Here is a 20202-nt window from a genome sequence, read left to right on the forward strand (position 1 = left end):
ATGGAATGGTTGTTTTAAGCCATTAAATTTTAATGAGGCAATAGAGAACCAAAACAAACCCCATTGAGGTCTCCATAATGTTTAACAGTTGAAGAGATAATTTTTCCTTGAAAACTAGTAAGAGTGCAATAGGATATAGTCTGTATACTTTTTGCCTCTCTTACCACTGACTATCTTTTGCTTTATGCACTATTTGTATTTTATCTCTCCTTGAAGGTAGAAGTCTGTAGCATTCTCAGCAGTGCCTTTCATGTAGTAAGTACCCAGAAACTTATTGCTTTGTTTGAAGATGTACTGGGGAGTGACACTGGAGAAGGATTAGGAAAGGAAATAGATCACCCCAGCCAACTGTGATATTCTCTGACTTCCACAAATTGCAGAATCTTGCACCTTGTGTTTTGTCTTCTATTGTTTCCTATGATTGTCTTTTCATTTATATTTGCTTGTCTCCTCAGCCAGATTTCAAGTGCCCTGAGAGCAGATATTATTAAGGGACTTTTGTCTTCTGTATCATTTCTGGCATGGATTTGGGCTCACGAAATCTATTCAGTAAGTAGTTGTCTCAAAAGCAGACATGACTCACCATTGTACTAAAAATGAGAGGCTGGAAAAAATTTTACAAAAGAGCTAATTCTAAGGGGAGATGAATGAAAGGCAGACCGAGAAATCCAGAAATCTAGACTTAAAGTGAGCTCAGGAAAATGGTGCCTCTGCAGCAGGTAAGTATGTGTGGCTGAGAATATCAAAGTTACCAAGAAAGGGAGCAACCTTGTGCAGTGTCAACAAGGAGGCAGACATGCCTTGGGGAGTAAGCAGAATGATACACTGGATGGATTGATTTGAATGCAATCCAGTGTTTAGGTGTTAGATTGGGAAGCCTCCTTGGTAAACTTCATTGCCTTTCCATTGCTTGGTGTTCTGGAGCTAGCTTGTTATTTTCAATTCTTTCTTACCACAGCTAGAAGACATATGTGCTGCTGTCATTTGCACATGATGGCTTTGCTGCTGTGAGACGAATGCATCTTGTCAGTGTCCTGGGATTGAGATCTTTCATTGGTGGATGCTGATGAGGGAGCTCTTGTTAGGAAAGAGGCAAAGTCACTTAAAGTTCAATAAAGCACATTTTTAAGCAAAAGTGGTTCCTGGATGACAGGGAAATAAAAGTCTTTGTGGAGGTGTTTACTTACAGCTTACTGTCTGAAGGGATCAAACAGGATCTTGGAACCTGTCAAGACTTCCAAATTTTGAAATGACAGAAAATACAACATATCTCTAGTATCTCCATGGATTTAGAAAATTCCATAGAAATTTATATTACCAGGGACAAAGATGGGGTAAGTAGATCTTGTTCAGATCTTGGCTGGAGACTTAACTACAGTATATTCCCTTTTTTGCTCTCTTCTCTTAAAACATGCACACTCTATCATACACACACAGGTCTATTTGCTGGCTACAGTTCTTCCACATGGCCTAAAAATCTGATGTTTGATTTTAATTCCTTTATGAAAACACTCTCCATTTTTATGATGCAAATATACATGGGTGTTGGGGGAGTAACAAAAAAAGACCTCAGTTATTCACATCTTCATGGGAGTACATTATTGTGACCATGATAATTAATTTTAAGTGTCAACTTGAGGGGATTAAAGAATATTCAGATAGTTGTTAAAGCACTCTGTCTGGGTGTCTCAGAGTATTTCCAGAAGAGACTGGCATGTGAATCCATGGGCTAAATAAGGAAGATATGCCCTCTCCCAGAAGCTGGGACCCCCTTCTTCTCCTACCCTTAGACATCAGAACTCCAGGTTATCAGGCTTTTGGACTCAGGGATTTGTACCAGTTTCCCTCCCCAACCCCCTTGGATTCTCAGGACTTTGACTTCAGACTGAGAGTTTTACCATCAATTTCCCTGGTTCTCAGGCCTCTTCCCAATCTAACACCTAAACATTGGATTGCATTCAAGTCAATCCATCCAATATATCATTCTGCTTACTCCCCAAGGCACGTCTGTCTCCTTATTGACACAGGCATGTCAGACCTCTTGCTTGGACTGAGAGTTAGACCAATGGCCTCCCTGATTCTGAAGCTTTCAAGTTTGGACCAAGCCATGCTATAGCTTCCCTAGTTCTCCAGATTGCAGATAGCTTATCATGGACTCCTCAGCCTCCATACTCATGTGAGCCAATGCCCCTAAGAAATTCTCTCTTCTCTTATTTCCTTGAGCAGTGGTTCATAGTTCTCCTTGAAGAGGTCCTTCACATCCCTTATAAGATGTATTCCTAGGTATTTTTATTCTTTCTGTAGCAATTGTGAATGGTAGTTCGCTCATGATTTGGCTCTCTGTTTGTCTATTGTTGGTGTATAGGAATACTTGTGATTTTTGCACATTGATTTTGTATCCTGAGACTTTGCTGAAGTTGTTTATCAGCTTAAGGAGATTTTGGGCAGAGACGATGGGGTTTTCTAAATATACAATCATGTCATCTCTCTGCAGACAGAGACAATTTGACTTCCTCTCTTCCTATTTGAATACCCTTTATTTCTTTCTCTTGCCTGATTGTCCTGGCCAGAACTTCCAACACTATGTTGAAGAGGAGTGATGAGAGGGCATCTTTGTATCGGGCCGGTTTTCAAAGATTCAGCTTCCAGCTTTTGCTCATTCAGTATGATATTGGCTGGGGGTTTGTCATAAATAGCTCTTATTATTTTGAGATATGTTCTCTTAATACCTAGATTATTAAGAGTTTTTAGCATGAAGTGGTGTTGAATTTTGTTGAAGGCCTTTTCTGCATCTATTGAGATAATCATGTGGTTTTTGTCGTTGGTTCTGTTTATGTGTTGGATTACTTTTATTGATTTGCATATGTTGAACCAGCCTTGCATCCCAGGGATGAAGCCGGCTTGATCATAGTGGATAAGCTTTTTGATGTGTTGCTGCATTTGGTTTGCCAGTATTTTATTGAGAATTTTCGCATTGATGTTCATCAGGGATATTGGCCTGAAATTTTCCTTTTTTCTTTCTTTTTTTTTTTTTTTGTCTCTGCCAGGTTTTGGTATCAGGATGATACTGTCCTCATAAAATGAGTTAGGGAGGAGTCCCTCTTTTTTCTATCATTTGGAATAGTTTGAGAAGGAATGGTACCAGCTCCTTTTTGTACCTCTGGTAGAATTTGGCTGTGAATCTGTCTGGTCCTGGGCGTTTTTTGGTTGGTAGGCTATTAATTACTGCCTCAATTTCAGAACTTGTTATTGGTCTATTCAATGATTCAACTTCTTCCTGGTTTAGTCTTGGGAAGGGTGTATGTGTCCAGGAATTTATCCATTTCTTCTGGATTTTCTAGTTTATTTGCTTAGAGGTGTTTATAGTATTCTCTGATGGTAGTTTGTATTTCTGTGGGATCAGTGGTGGTATCTCCTTTATCATTTTTTATTGTGTCTATTTGATTATTCTCTTTTCTTCTTCATTAGTCTGGCTCGCAGTCTATCTATTTTGTTATTCTTTTCCAAAAGCCAGCTCCTGGATTCACTGATGGTTTTGAGGGTTTTTTCATGTCTCTATGTCCTTTAGTTATACCTAATGTAGATGATGGGTTGATGGGTGCAGTAAACCACCATGGCACGTGAATACCTGTGTAACAAACCTGCATGTTCTGCACATGTATCCCAGAACTTTAATAATAAAATCCCCTCTCCTCTCTCTCTCTCTCTCTCTCGTTTCTGTCTTTGAAGAACCTTGACTAATACAATGGCTATTTCCTAAAGATAGGCTTAGAGAGAGGCCCAAAAAATAAATCATTACACAGTGAGGGGTATTTAGAATAGTTATTCTGGGCAACCATACTTCAAGGAGTAAAGAGAACCATGGGATGGGATTAGATCTCAGAGCCTTGATAGTCAGGCAGAAGAGTTTAGTATTTATATGAGCAGAAGAATGGTTTTATTCAAAGGTGGATTTTTGTAAGATTACTCTTGAGAACCTTGATACCAGCATATGGTATGTGTTCAATAAATAGTTGGTAAACTAATGGAAGGGGAAAGGATTGAGGGTAGGAAGGGGACAAAGTGGCTATTGCAGAAATTCAGGCCTAGGATGACAGAGGTTGTCTCCTCCCACACTATCGCTTCCCATGTTAAAAGTCATTGTGTGATATGATGACAAGGATTTATTAGGCATCTGCTCTATGTTACTGTAGCCATTTGTGAAAATTTCTGCAGTGCTTATTGTGCTGGGAAGTAACATTCATCCCTTGGCCAGATGCATTACAGTAGGTACTGTTTTTCGTTTTTACATCTATTTCTTACCCCTTGCCAGACACACAGTAGGTGTTTAATCAGCATCCACTAAATGTATGTCATGTAAGACTTGATGCCTTCAATGAGTACTTGAGAATGTTTATTTACTTATTCCTGCCCTTGTTTACTTACTTATTCCTGCCCTTGTGAATGTTTACTTACTTATTCCTGCCCTTACTTATTCCTGCCCTTGTGCCTGGAACTGGCGGGCTGGAAAAGGGGGAAGGGGTAGTTGTGGGCTGGTGTTTTTAAACTTTATCTTTCAGGCTGGTCTGTTCTAATGATTTTGGTCTTTCTTTTAAAAATACCACTTTTAACATTGCAACGCATGCTATATTCAGACAGTGAGTAGTTTTGAGAATTTAAATCCTGAAAAGACCAATGGAGACCCCATGGGATTATGACTTGCACAGAAGAGATTTAGTAATTTAAAATTGTTTCAACATTGTTAGGACTTCCTTTTGAGATACAGAGTAGCAAGAGAGACTGCATGGGTAGGAAGGTAGTAAGAAGCCAAGGCAGGAGAGGCAGGAGTTAAAAAGCACTCTGTGCCCCATTTAATAAAGTGTGTTATAGCCAGTGCCACAAATTTGATTTGAACAATTTCTATTTTTCCCAGCAAAGATGTTATTACAGGTCAATCATTTCCATAAGTGAGAGCACATTTTTGTGTATACTACACTGACAGATGGCTAGAAGACCTCTCTTTCATGATCCCAGGCTGGATAAAAAGGCAATTTACTATCTATAGAACTGTGGGTACACTGGTAATGGAAGAGAATCATTCTTATACAAATAACTCAGTGTTTGAATCTGAACTATCAAATGAATCTGAGCTATAGCCAAATCAATTTGATAAACCATCAGAATATGATTGTACTGGCTCCAGTCTGCAAAGGCAATGCATTAAATTTTCCCCACAGGAAACTGTTTCCTAAAGAAACAGCAATTGCTCGATTGCTTAAAAAAAACAACCTTGAGTGAGTTCAGAATATCAGGTAAAAACTCAGATGGCTGCTGATGTTCAAGGTCAAGACTCGTAAGGGGGAAATGAGGATGCTGAGCTGCTCCTCTGAAGCTTGTTTGTGTGCTGCTGGCTTTCTCTGCGTCTATCTTTCTTTGCAATGGAACAGTGCACCCGTGCACCTTCAGGTGTTCAGAGGTTCCCTATTCTTCACTCAACTAGAAATTTTGCCTTCAGGAAAGGAACTATCATCAGTTTGAGTGTGTGCCCCTTAGTTTTCTTAGAATTCCTTGCATATATCCACTGGGGAAAAAGGCCTGAGCCAGTGATGGGGGAAGATTCACCACAGTTGGCTTGTGGAGGAGATATTTTGGAGACTGAGCAAGGCTTCCCAATTCCCAACACTGGTCCTAGGGCAGCGATTCTCAGAGAGCACTCTGGACCAGCAGCATCAGTTTTACTAGGAAGATGTTAGAGATACAAGTTATCAGGCCTCAACCCTGACCTACTGAATCAAAAATGCTAAAGGTAGGGGCTGGGTGTTATGACTCACACCTGTAATTCCAGTGCTTTGGGAGTCCAAGGCGGGAGAATCACTTGAGGCCAGGAGTTTGAGATCAGCATTGATAACGTAGTAAGACTCTGTCTCTACAATAACAGAAATGGCCAGGTGTGGTGGTACACGCTTGTAGTCCCAGCTACTCAGAAAGCTGAGGCAGGAGGATCGCTAGAGGTCAGGAGTTTAAGGCTGCTGTGAGCTATGATGGCACCACTGCACTCTAGCATGAGTGATTTAAAAAACCCCAACCCCCCCCCCCCCAAAAAAAAAAAACCCATCCAACTCTGAAGATGCTGCTCTAGGGCAGCTGAGAACCACTCGCAGCTGAGGTGGCTCATAGCCGAGTCTACTCTGGGAATTGCTCTCAGCTGACTTACTCCTCCCCAGGAGTTTGGCTCCTCCCCAGGGACAGCCTGCACCCAGTGATTCTTGATATGGAGGACTTGCCCCTTACCTTAATTCAGTACAATCTTGAAGGACCATCTTAACTCCAGATCTCCCCATGGGATCAGCTGAGCCTTTTGCTGCAAATGCATTACCCTGATTCTGCTTCCATCAAGCATTCCCTGTACATTCTGAAAGCACCCTCCAGTAAACCTCCTGCATGCAGATATATCACAGTCTTTTTTGGTGTATGTGGGAGTGGGGACAGCAATCTGACCCAAGGTACAGTCAAGGTCAGCATGATCTGCACCTACTGCGATCTGAATAGCCTACGCATACTCCTGTTCTCACCTCTTACCTCGTCACCTGAGTGGGCTGGTCTACTGCACACCTGCACAGGCACCTCTCAGGCCAGGCTTTAGATGGTTTAGTGTACCTGGTTGCAGAAGTGGGATGTGGAATAGGTTATTCGTCTTCTTGCATCTCAAGTCAGTAGGAGGAGAGGCTTGAAGAACATCTATGGACTAATCTGAAAGCCCCAGAAAGGGTGGCTTGATGTTAAGGTGAACAATTCTTTTGGCCCCAGAGGGAGGAGAGGAAATTAGAAATTATAGGCTGGGCTTCCAGCCAGGATCCTGCACTGAGATGAAAATATGTGGGAATGTATTATCACTCTCTACCTTTTTAAGTCATGGAGAGTGCTTCCTAATTCCATGGAATTTCTGTAAATTTTATTCACTTAATTCTAGACAGATGTGTTCCTGTGGTAAGAAGGATAAAACAATGGGCCTATAACTTGAGGACCATGCAGAATTGCTTCCGATGCTTTCACAGAGGTTCTCTTCTTGCCTGTATTCACAGTGGGGCTGGATGGGGGATTCAAGTTTTGTGTTCTCTGTTAAACATTCTTATGAGATACATTGTGCAGTGTCTTAGCCTGAAATCTGCTTGTTGCAACCTCAGGAGATGTTCTTCTGTGCCATGTTTATGTAACATTGACTGGTGTTCTTAGACTGGGAGACTGGTGTTAATAGTTATTTTCCTCTCTATTTTAGCTCACAACCAGTTGCAGGGGGCCTCACTGAATAACTTTTAGATGTTGAATTAAACGTATTTATGGCAACATGGTATGGTGGGAACACATGGAATGTGAGGCAGAAGACCTAGTTTCTGGTCCAGACTGCCCCTTCTAGTTGCAGTGTGATCTTTAACAGATCACTTCCCTCCTCTGGTTCTGATTTCTTCAGCTGGATAACGAAGGAGTTGGGGGATCTCATCCAACTTCACTATTCTCAGGAGCAGGTAGTAGGTTAAGATGCTATAGATTCAATATTGTACCTGGTACAGGTCACATATGGAAACCCACCCATCACTTAAATATTCGTCCATGAACAGATAGAGATGCCTACTTAGGAACATTCAATACTTTTAGGGCTTTTTGCTAAGTGAAACTGACATGCTGCTATTGTGGGGGTCAAAGACATCGAAAGTACTTGTCAAAATTCATTTGTCTCCCAAGCACTCTAGGAACAGGGAACATGAACTAAGCAGTACAAGTTTTGAGTATTTTGTATACTTGAGTGCACTTGAATCCATGGACTATATGCCCAACACTCTCCATTTGTTAGCCCTGGGTCCTTCCTTGTACTTCATAGATATATCATGACTTGATATATTAAGTTGTATATTTAATGTATTGCCTGACTCCTCTCTATCCCCACCTCCAATGAGAATATAAGCTTTCTATGAGGAAGAATTTTCCTTTGTTTCCTGCATGGCACAGGATCAGTCTTGCTTAAAAATGTATTTGATGAGTGAAAAAATATTAATGTGTTTGTGTTTTATGCTTCAAATAATAGGAAATAGGTATTTTTTGGCCGTTTTTTAGGTGAGGACACTGAGGCTTAGAGAGGTAAGAATTGGTCTAAACCAAGGAAGTCTGCTCTATATCTCTGCTTTAATCACACTGATACTCCATTTGCATAGGTTGTCTATCTCAAACCAGGCATTCTCAAATAATCTTTGAACATGGTCAGGATGAGAAATCTACCCTAAAGTGTATATTTATTTCTTCAAAGCAGCAGAATCTCACGTATGGATCACAACACACCCTTTATCATTAATAATAAATATTTAAAATTCTGACTCTCCATACGAGGTCTAATTCTAGAGGTATACAGGCTCCAGCCTGAAGGAGAATATTAGCTATTTGGTGAAGACAAAAGTGACACATATAGATGGTTGGTGGGTAGGTGGGTAGATAACCACACATAGTAGCATATGCCAACTGCCAAATAAGACGTTCAGGTGGGTGGCTCCTAAATGCCTGACTTGACTTCAGGCAGATTACGTAAGGATCTTTTAGTAAAATTGTAGATTTATTAACATGCTTATCTATTTCTCTGCTCACCATTCCTTCTTGTACCTCATTCTCTCCTTTTGGGTTCCTTTCTTCATTCTTGAAGTACTTTCTTCAGTAAATGTAGTAGGTCTTGCTTAGAGGCCAGGAACACATTTTTAAAAAGCCTTTTTGTGATTGTGATGCAGATTGTCCCCCCACCAAAGAAGCCATAAAGGCCATGAGAGCCACAGGAAGAAGTCGCTGATGGTGAGGTTGTCAGAGAGACTTGTGGAGGTAGAACTTTGGAATGATCCTTGATGGAAGGGGAAGTGTAGGCAAGAAGAGAAGATGGGAATGTCACTTTTGGAGGGAAAGATGGAAGTAAGGAAATGACAAGAGGAGAGGTGCTGATGCAGGACTATGAGGCACAGAATGTATCACAAGGGATTTGGAAAGAGGATCCAAAAATAATGTATATATAGGTCTCATTGGATTGAAGGAAGCTCCTGGGTGTTGAGGATGATGGAGAATTGTGCTTTCCTTTCCAGGGAAGAGACACATAGTCGAGTGGATGTGGGTCTGTACCATGAGTTAGATCAGTTTAAATCCCTGCTGTAACTCTTGTATAACCTTGAGTGAGTGAATTAACCTCTCCAGGGAAGCCAGTTTTTCCTTCTGTAAAATGGGAATAAGAGGTCCTACCGCAGGGGGTGATTATAAGGATTAAACAAGAAAATGCATCTTAGCTTCTTAGAACATCATCTGACACTCTGTGCATGCTCATTACATGTTATTATTAGTATTGCTTTTTTATGGAGAGTTAGACTGTGGATAAGCCTTAAATTGTCTCTCTAAATCGTGGCAGATGACATGAATAAAAATTGAACTTGATGGCCAGTCGTGCCTTGGAAGCTTCTCCCCTAGCTGCAGAGTTGACTTCTAACTTACACAAACTGAGCTCTTACACACAGAAATGGGGAAAGCTACTCACAGAATGACTGGTCCAGAGGCTCCGTGGAAAACATCATTAGGCAATTCTTCTAAATTATTATTATCGCTTAGATTCCTGGGGATGGGGTTGAGGAAAGAAGGAAAACACAAAGCCACATAAATATAAATATTGCTGTTATAAGAGCCATTTCCCTTTAAATGGGCTGGAAGAATAGTCAGGGCTACTTACAGCTCATCTAGTTGGGTTCCATTGAATGCACAGTTGTGTATTTCTTGAATCCCATTCTTATTCAGCCATCTGAAATAAAAGGCTTATTATAAAACCAATAATGTCAGATGCAAACAATACAGGGGTTTCATAATTGGAAGCACTGAGCAAGGGCAGACAGCACAGGTTAGAGGCATAAAGAAAATGCCACCTTTAAAGCCTGGGGACACGGGTGGGAGGAAGACTGATTTATTGCTGTATAATCTTTTGTAACTTTTGAAGTTTGTATTATGTGCATGTATTACCTCTTCAAAGGAATAAATGAAATTTAAGTTTGAAAAGGCACACTTAGGCAGAGCAGCCTGGATTCTATAACTAAGGTCTTTACACACATCATTTGTGTATAGAGAAGCAATGCGGGGAGCGACAGATCTTTCTCATCCTGAAGGACAGGAATCATACAATTATTGAACAAGTGTTTATAAGACAGAGAAAGAACGTTTTGTGTCACCTTTCTCTAAGGCCTGAAGCCTTTCACCCGTGATCACCCACAGCAGCAGGCCTGGCTGTCATCAAAAGTGATCTAATTAAGTTGTCAGACAACCTGAACATCTCCTGTGACCCATAGGGACCTGGTTATTGGAGGTTTGTGGAGGTGGCTCTGGGTTAAGCCAGAAAGGAAGAGAAATCAATTACAGAGAATGTGGGCTGTGGCAGGGCAAGGTGATGTGAATGGGCATGGGAGGAGGTTCTGGGGGAGGTGGAGATGGGTGTAGAACAGCCATCCTGATTGTGCTAAGAAGGTCAGTGAGCAGGGTTCCCTGGACAGTGGAGCCCAAGGACACCTTGGGCTACAGCTCTGCCTTGCTCTGCTCCTGAGTGGATCTGAAAGCAAAAACAGATACCAAGGTCAGGAGAGCTTAGCCCGAAGAGCCTCTGACCACCTGCTCCTGTTTTGCTGTCAGGTTCTTTACCCTGTCTGGCTTAGTGGGTTTGCAAATAACACTGTTCAGAAAGCTGACCCAGAGAAGCTCCTGTGTGTCCAGGACTCTTTCCTGGCCTGCCATGGGCAGCCAGAAAACACTTAAAGTCACAGCGGAACAACTGTATGTCTTTCTCCTCCTCTTGAAAATTAATTAGCTAAAGAAATCCAGAAAAGGGCAATGTAAATCTTTTAAAACATCTACAACCAGTTGGTGGGTTCTGATGGCAAAGAAGTTGCTGTGCACCCCCATGCCATTTGAGAAAGCCTATCCCAGGCACATCCGGACTCCTGACTGTTGCAGGATAGTGGAAGTTGCTGGGGCAGCTGTGGGATGTGGATCCCTGGGGGATTTGGATCAAATACAGGATTCAGCAAACTTTTTCTGTAAAGGGCCTGATAGTAAAGTTTAGGTTTTATGGGCCAAAAGGCAAAAATAAAAAATATTATGTAAGTACTTTAGGTACTTATGAAACAATTTCCACAATTTTTTATTGACCAAATTCAAAGTGTAATAATTATTTTTTTTGTAATATAGGTGTAATATTAAGAGAATTTTTACTGGGAGATAACATTTTGCTTAACTTAGATCCATTGTTAGTGTTTGCTGTCTTAGCTCATGAACTGGATTTGGCCTCTGGGTTATATGTAGTTGGCTGATCCTTAATCCATACAGGCTCCACCTATTTGCCTGTCGATTAGATAATAGATATTTCTTGCATATAACTGTCCTGTAAATCGATGTTGCTATAATCAAATAAAACATAAACTAATTTTAAATAATTATTGTATTCAAATATCCCTTTGTCTTTATGGATTATCTCAATCAACAGATACCATCATGTGGGGAGGAGGATGGTATTTCATGCTATCAACAGTGGATCATCACACGCATAAAAAATTATGTTCAGAACTGCTGCCCTTGGGTTTACGTTAGTCTGTGGGAATCTAAAACTAGTAACGAAGGGAAACTGACATTTATTACATGCACCCCTGGTCTCTTAAGAGAGGAAGTACCTATATGAAAACCAGATGATGATGATGATGATGACCACAACAACCTCGGCAGAACATCAACTAAGGAATAACTGCATCACAGGCTTACCTTAACCCTTTTGTGTCCTTGGGAATGAGGCCAGTGTGCTCACTCAGCAGAGGCTCAGGAAGCTACAGAAGCACACTCTGCTCTCACCCTAAAGAGTAGAGGTACTGGGGACTTGGCCCTTTAAAACTCATTGAGGGGCAGGCAAGGGAGATGGGCTGACTGAGGAACAGAGGAAGCATGTATGAAGCAGGCCTCTCCTGAGGCCAGAGTGCTGGGAGCTGTCATGCATGTCGCCTCGTTTTATTTCTTCTGAATTAGGACATTCTCCTGGCTGGCCATAGCTGAGTGCTTTCCCCATTCAGGCACTCTGCTTACCTGGGCTCAGTGCGGGTTGGGAAGGGCTCAGAAGCCTCTACATAGTGGGTTTTTATTGCTCACTTCTCTGATTCACTAGGCTAGTGTCTGATAATCCTTCACTGCTGGTTGCTTTAAAAATATATTTACTTTTAGAACAGGGCCTCAGAATTTTTTTCAACTTTCAGTTGCAGGGGAGCATGTACAGGTGTTTTACATAGGTAGTCTGCATGTCATGGGGTTTGGTGTACAAATAATTCCATCACCTGGGTGATAAGCGTAGTACCCAATAGATATTTTTTCTGATCCTCTCGCTCCTCCCTCAAGTAGGCCCCAGTGTCTGTTGTTCCCTTCCTAGAATCCATGTGTTCTCATTGTTTGGTTCTTACTTATAAGAGAGAACATGTGGTATTTGGTTTTCTGTTCCTGTGTTAGTTTGCTTAGAATTGCTTAGAATTGACCTCCAGCTCTATCCATGTTGCTGCAAAGGATATGATCTTGTTCTTTTTTATAGCTGTGTAGTATTTCCAGAATTTTGAAAATGGCTATCCATAGAATACTTTGACAGTCATCAGTGCCATTTGCCATGCTTTTTTTTTTTTTTCTTCCCCTGAGTGTGCTTAAATGTCCCCATAGGAAGAAAGCACCCCTGCATCGAAGCTGCTAAACTAGAAACGATTGGAGACTTAAGTTGTGTTAAGTATGAATTACATGATTTTATTGTCTATGGATTAAGGGACAGCCAAAATAAGAACAATAGATACTGTTTCCACAAAAGTGAATTTATCCTTTAGAGAGATGTTTGAGAAACATTCACTCTTGAAAGAAAACTCCTTTCCTGAAAAGTGTGTTCCTAAATTCCGAGAAATTAGGGTACATGAACAGGAGTTAGGAAAAAGCAGACAGGATCTATATGTTTCTTTTGTAGCTTTGGGTTTGCAAAAGCTATGTCAGAAGTTCTTACTTCCTCGGGTTCTTTGCCTCTACTTGGGGAGAGTTGAGACCAGGTCACTTAAAGTGCTTTGCCTTCTGTCTTACGGTTGGACAAAAAAATCAGGTCAGTGATACTGTGAGAGCAATATAAACACACTAGGCACACACGAAACTATGCAAAACTACGAGAATGATATGAGCATACTCCCACTTAATTATATATTTTCTATAAAAAATTGAATGTTTGCCACATTATAACATTTATTTTAAGTCTCCGTATTTAAAATAAACATAGATGAACATATTTTAAGAAAGACCCAAATAAACATAAACATCCAGGTATAACTAATTACATTTATCACTAATCTCCCTCTGTGAAGTAGCCCGGGAATCCTTTTACTGTTACATTTGTTTCACAATTCAGCAGGTCAATACGACTTATGTATTGACTGTTTTGCACAAGCTCTTTGTATTATTATTTTTTTAATTTTAATTTTTTATTTCTATTTTATTTTATTTTTTATTATTATTTTTTGAGACGGAGTCTCACTCTGTTGTCCAGGCTGGAGTGCAGTGACGCAATCTCGGTTCACTGCAAACTCCGCCTCCCAAGTTCAAGCGATTCCCCTGCCTCAGCCTCTTGAGTAGCTGGGAATACAGACGCCTGCCACCATGCCCAGCTAATTTTTTTTTTTTTTGTATTTTTAGTAGAGATGGGGTTTCACTGTATTAGATAGGATGGTCTCAACCTCCTGACCTCGTGATCCGCCCGCCTTGGTCTCCCAGAGTGCTTGGATTACAGGCGTGAGCCATCGCGCCTGACCAATTATTTTTATTTTTATAAAAGGTGAGTGGTCTTCATGGTCTTTATTCTGTTCCCTCTGCCTGCCCCTTGCCAACTCCCTAGCTAACTACCCTCATCTCTAAAAGCCTATTTTAAAAACATTTTCTTAGCTTGCTTTCCCTTATTTAACTCTTCCTTTAACTCTTGCATCACAGACCAGTCAGATTAAATTATTCCTTCTTTACTCTTAGAATAAGTGCTTTTTTTCCCTTTGTATATCATTCATTCTGATTGCATTTTAGTTTATTCCTTTTGCTTTCTCTTGCTCACCCTTTCTGTACCCGATCACCTCATCTCAACACACACACACACACACTTCAAATATCATGAGCTTACGTGAAATGATTCGGTATCACTCACCTATAACTTTTGTTCTAATTATGTATTTTGAATACATTCCTTTGATTTAATTGTATTGTTCCCTGCATACATTCCATTTCTATGCTAATCTGTTTTCAAACTTTTTCCATTGTTCTCTGTAATTAATTTACATCAAATACAGAGCTTAGCTTTACTCATCAAAGTGTCATAATCTCTCTACTATTTCTTTTTTCTTTTAACAACTGGGTCTCTGAATCATATAATTGAAGAGGGCTAAAATTCTTTATGGGCTGGAATTTACCTTTTGTACATATAGGCATATTTTAAAAACTCATACTGTTGTATTTTTTAAAAAACACAACAATTTGTGAAATCGACAAAATGCTTTTCATATCTTACGGAAGTGATTGCAATTCCTGGGTCTCCAAATGCCATTCTGTGCATCTAACTTTCATGGATCCCAGGCATACTTAGGTAAGCCATACTGTCCTATTTCTTGGCCATCCTGGTGAGTGGATAAACTGCTACAGGGGCTACTGGCATAAATGACTAGAAGGTCTTTCATTAACAACACAGAGTGCATTTAAAAGGATTTCCCAAAAGTCGGAGAGAGGAACTCAAGCTCATTAAAAAATGTGATTGTTTCAAGAAAATGAGAAGTCATCTTATGCTCAGCATGGGCCTCAGCAGGAGCTGCTTGACATGGTTATGAGGGAATTGCCTTATCTTCCTGATTGGGCCACCTTCCTGATCTTTATCTTGGGGCAACAAAAGCCTTGCCAGGCAATAACTAGCTTTGTTGATGCATGAGTTATTCTGTCCTTTGGAACAGATGTTGTATCACAGGGGACCATCATTCAAACAGCAATTTTAAATACTTGAATCACACCACAGAGTCATAAATTATTAACATGACTCCACATTGTGATTCTGAAATGTAAAGATGAGAGAAAAACGCAGAACCGGAGAGTGATTTAAGTGGAGAAATGCCAAAGTTACCCAAACACAAAAGGAGCATCCAATTATGAGAAAGAGATCACTAAATGAAAAATTAAATGTTACTCTGTTGGATTTTTTTTCCCCTTACTTACAGAATCACACTTTCAAAACTCAGCCCCACGAAAGAATTTCTTTCAATTGTGTGGATGTTTATGTTATCTTGAATATCTCTAGAAGAAAGTACAGACAAATAAGATATATACATCAGCCCTACTCATGTAACCTTCCAACATTTAGTTTAACTGGCATGATGTGGTCTTTAGCTGAGGCAATGTATTAATATAATTAGTTGTTGTTAAGAAGATGGTCAGCTCATCAGCTCAAAGTTGGGAGAAAAAATTGTCTCTAATTTATCTTTAGTATGTTCTTACAAATGGAATTGCAGACATTCAGTCTTTTTTTTTCTTTCTTTTTTATTTGAGACAGGGTCTCTTGCTCTGTCACCCAGGCTGGAGTGCAGTGGTGCCATCACAACTCACTGTAGCCTCAACCTCCCAGGCTCAAGTGATCCTGCCACCTCAGCCTCCGGAATAGCTGGGACTACAGGTGTGCACCACCATGCCTAGCTGATTTTTGTATTTTTTCGTAAAGTCAGGGTTTCACCATGTTGCCCAAGCTTGTCTCAAACCCTTGTGCTTAAGTGATCCGTCTGCCTTGGCTTCCCACAGTGCTGGATTATAGCCATTGGCCACTGTGTGTGGCCCACTTTTTTCTTCTGAAGGTTTTCTTAAATAATTTCACCTTAATGTAACAACACTTAAGTTGACCTTTCACCTCCTGTCTAACTTCTTTGGTTATCTTAGTTGGGCCTTCTCCTCATGTCAACCCCCTTCTTACAACTAGTTTCCTTCTGACTATTTTCCTTGGGTCTCCGAATGGTTTTATCATTGATTTTTATTTTTCTGAATGAAAGATGAGGAAAGTCTCATTTTCTGTTTGTATTCCTTATTTCCCCCATCAATCTTCCCTGTTAGGTCTGATCTAACATGTAGAAGTAAATATGGAAGTAACAGCTGTAGAAGTAATGTAGTGAACAGCTTGGAACAATTTGAGAAATTCTGAAAGATTTTCGTATTTTCTTCTTTCTCTTCTCCCTCCCTGCTTAGCTCCTTCCTCTCTCCTAACTCCTTACACCCCTTCCGCATCTCTTCCTTTTGGATCTGTCCATATTCTTACAATTTCACTATTGGAAATAATTGCCATTATATGCTACCTTTCCTCTTTCTTTTTCAAAATACAAATACCTTGGGAAAAGGCAAACACAACCTGTCATTAACTCTTTAATGTGAATGTGTTAGATAGTTTCTTTGTGCCCAGGGCAGCATAGAAATTCTAGAAAGGAGAGGATAGGATGCTGGCATAGAGGGGTTGTTGTGTATGTGTGTGGAGGGCAGTAATTAAAGCACCAAATAGTGAAAAAATGAGCAACTTTTTGATTTTGCTATATGCTGGTTTTGTGAACAATACTCTTATTGAGGGGTCTGTCAACTTCCTCCAAACTGATACTGACTGGCCTGCAGGTAAAATCAAAGACCTCACTTCTGGCCTCCCTATCTTTGCTAACTCAGAGCAATGCCTTTGGAGGTTGTAGACGACACAATGCATATTAAAGACCCAGATGGCCGTTGGGCAAGACAGATACTGAGTAAACAGTTGGTAGTCGCTCAAGGAAAAAACTTACAGTAAAACCTTTTGGAAAGAATGAATCTTGTGAACATCTGGAAGGTGCTTAATACCTGTGTTGGATATTAACCTAGAGAGAAACAAAATGAGAGTTAGTGAAAATGAATGGCTCTAACAACTTGTTAGAGCATGAACTTTCCAGAAAAAAAATATCAATTTTGAACCATCAGAAAAAACCTATGAGAAAAGCCCATATATACCTGAATTATGCTCATGTTTTCTATTTTAAGGTTCATTCCAGGGTCTTAAAAGCTGTTGATTCCTTAGAGAAAAGAAACTTACACTTCTGTCACAAGAGGATTAGGATGCCACAGTATACATTAAAAAAAAAGTAAAGATTGATAAGTTAATCTGACCCTAAAGCAACTTCCAACTAGTAACAACATTTCTTAAATTTTCCCTTATTTCATCCTACTTGTTGGAAAACTCCCTTCTCCACTCAAAGTGATTCTCTTGGGATTACAGCATGGGATTCCATGCCCTATGACCCTAGGGTATGCATGTGACCTAAGTTGGGCCAATCAGACTCTCTCCTGGGAAGTGGTTAGAGATTGGTTAGAGCTTCTGCTGTCATTATCCTTAAGAGGTGGTATTAAATTTCTACAGCTGAAAATTTCAGACCTACCCTGGATCCTTCCCAAGGTCTGGCTGTATTGGCCTGGCTTCCCCAGGAAGCAGAACCTGAGAAGAAGAAGGCTAGCTATTGATAATATAGTTGATAGCATGTTTTCAGAGCATTCAGGACAGGGAGTGAAACTGGAAGGAGGTGAAGCTAAGCAATACTACCGCTACTGGTGATTAGTTCCTAATCCCAAGGACTTGATTTAGGATGTTTAAAAAATGGACCTCAGAACTGTTGATCTGAGTGAGGGAGAGTAGTGAGGGAAGGATGTGTCCATAGAATTCCTATTTCCTATTGGTGAAAGGTGATCCTATGGTGTTAATTCCTCACTTATGGCTTGCACATTTGTAAGCACCCAGTGAGTTCCTGATGGGCATCTCTCACAGTGGTGCCCGAGAAGCCCCAGAGTAGGAAGTGAGAGGTCTACAAAGATAGGCTGGGTGTCATCCAGTTGCACTTGAATGAAGTTGGATGAAATTTGGGTGGAACTGGCTGCCACAAGAATGGTGAGGGTTTTTAGAGGCACACACGAATTATTGGACACATTGTTCTTTGTCATTTCCCTCACTCCTGTGAGTTACCTGAAATCCTTATACTACCTCTCTACTCCCATTTCCCTTTTCCGTATGTGACTTAAGCTGAAGGTGGTGATAGTTGCATGCAACCTAAAGAACCCTCATTGATATATTCATCATTGTGAAGGGCCATATGTCCTTTTGGGTTTATGACTCAAGAAGATTTGGTGCCTTGTTCTCTGCCTTTGTATTTAGAGAGGAAGTGAATGCAGTCTGTGGGTTCTCAGTGATGGTTCTCAGATTTGTTTTTTCTTTTTTCCTCTCTTGATTCCCTAATGTCCACATAGAAGCTGTCTTGGGCAATTCTTTTAATTACTTCAACAGACCTTGAGTTGGTCTCCTTCTGCTTTTTATCCAGGAAAAGAGGTTCTTTTCTGAAGGATTTGTTGTGTTGTTAATGTGCTGAAAAATTATATACAGAAAAATAAACTCTTTTTCAGTGTAGAGGTCCATGAGAGTAAGACAAATACATATAGCTCTGTAACCATGAGCTCAATACAGACATAGAATAGTGCCACCACTTTCTAAATTCCCTTGTATTTCCCCTTTGTAGTTCATCTCTTCATCTACTTCATATCCCTGGCAACCACCGATCAGTTTTCTGTTTCTATAATTTTGCCTTTTCCAAAATGTTACTTCAATGGAATCATCTACGATGTCCCCCACTACAGCCCAAAGATGCTGTCCACACCACACAGCCACTGCCCGGGCAGTGGGGAGGGGTGGTGTCAGTGATTCAGGACTGTCTTTTCTATCTTCAGTGCCTCTTTCAGTGATAGGAAGTTAAAACCAGGTACTGTGAGTGCTCACTTTATTTTTAGTTCTCATGAAGGTTTTTTTTTTTTTTTTTTTTTTTTTTTCCTGTGTAGAGAGCTGTTAATTTGGTGTCTTTGCACGGGAGACAATTGGTGGAGCTTTCTATTCACCCTCTTGCTCTGTCTCTATCAGTGGAATCATCTAGAGTGCAACTTTTGGGTCTGGCTTCTTTCACTTAGCCTAACTCCCTATTTCTCTTTCTTCTTTCACAGCAAAGCTTCTAGAAAGAGTTGTCTGCACAGGCTGTCTTCATTTTCTCATATCCCATTGATCTTCAACCTGCTCCAATCTATTTTCATCCCATAACTCGTAACTGAAACTGTGATCGTCATGCCAAAGTCTACAAACTCACTAACTACCAAATGTAACAAACACTTTAAACTTTAAACAGTCACTTTATTAGCCTCTCTGGATCATTTAGTATTTTTTTCCAGACTCTTTTCTATTGGTTTCTGTCATTTTGCACTCTTTTGTTTCTGCTCCTTCTCCTATTACTCCTTTTTAGCATTCTTTGTTGATTCCTTTTCCTCTATTTGTAGTCTGGGCCTTTTGTTTATCTTCTCTATAGTCTCACTACATAGATCTTGCTTCCTGTGATTTTAAGTAGTATCAATATTGTGACTCCTAGATTCATACTTGCTCTCTGACCTCGCTAGTCTATTGCTAATTAAAGCTTACTTTGCATATCCTCCTGAATGTCTCATTGACATAGCCAACTAAACTTGTTCCCCCCATTATCATCTCCACCAAATGGCTTCTTCGCAATTATTCTCCATAGATAGAATTGCCATCCATCAATTTTAATTTGACAGTTAAAGTTGGCTTGGCTTCTTCTTTCTCACGTTCCGATATCCAGCCCATCTCAAAGTCCTCTTAGATTCCATTTCCAAAATATGTCTTGGCTCTATGCAGTTTTGTCCATCTCCACTGACACCATTCCCAAAAGACCCTCTGAATGTCTGCAATATTATCCTCCTCTTCTTTTCCAATGCATTCTCCATAGAGGGCTCTGGGCATTCTTTTCAAAAATGTAAATCAGATTGTTTTACTTCTTTGCTGTTAAGGCTTTAGTTCTTTCCCATAAAACTTAGAGTAAAATTTATACTCCTTACTGCCTACTCTTGCACCTTTATATTATGCGATTTCTCCAGTGTGTTTTAGCCCCTGTGGCTTCCTCTCAGTTCCTCAACTATATTAAGTTCTTTCCTTTCTCCAGATATTTGCATGTACTTTCTCTAGAAGGCTAACCATCCATTCTTCACCTGGCCAACTTCAACTCACCCTTCAGAGTTTAGTTACACATGTCATTTCTTCAGAGAGGAGCTCCA

At 40.3% G+C, this 20202-nt stretch overlaps 1 protein-coding gene and 1 long non-coding RNA gene across 4 annotated transcripts in view; one reads left to right on the plus strand and one right to left on the minus strand.

The window, feature by feature from the left end:
- The window catches only part of LOC105465007 (uncharacterized), a 400763-nt gene that overhangs the window by 121721 nt on the left and 258840 nt on the right, over positions 1–20202 (plus strand). The gene's annotated exons all lie outside the window — the stretch shown is intronic.
- LOC105465008 (follicle stimulating hormone receptor) overlaps positions 1–20202 on the minus strand; it is a 189238-nt gene that overhangs the window by 10486 nt on the left and 158550 nt on the right. For all 3 annotated transcript variants that reach the window (XM_011713183.2, XM_011713185.2, XM_011713184.2), the window contains 4 exons: positions 16860–16931; positions 15271–15348; positions 9722–9790; positions 9533–9607 (listed from right to left, as the gene is read on the minus strand). In XM_011713183.2, coding sequence (XP_011711485.1) covers positions 9533–9607; positions 9722–9790; positions 15271–15348; positions 16860–16931 — 294 coding nt within the window. The remainder of the gene's footprint in view (positions 1–9532; positions 9608–9721; positions 9791–15270; positions 15349–16859; positions 16932–20202) is intronic.

This window comes from Macaca nemestrina, chromosome 13, assembly GCF_043159975.1.
Source record: "Macaca nemestrina isolate mMacNem1 chromosome 13, mMacNem.hap1, whole genome shotgun sequence".
Classification (NCBI taxonomy): Eukaryota; Metazoa; Chordata; class Mammalia; order Primates; family Cercopithecidae; genus Macaca; species Macaca nemestrina.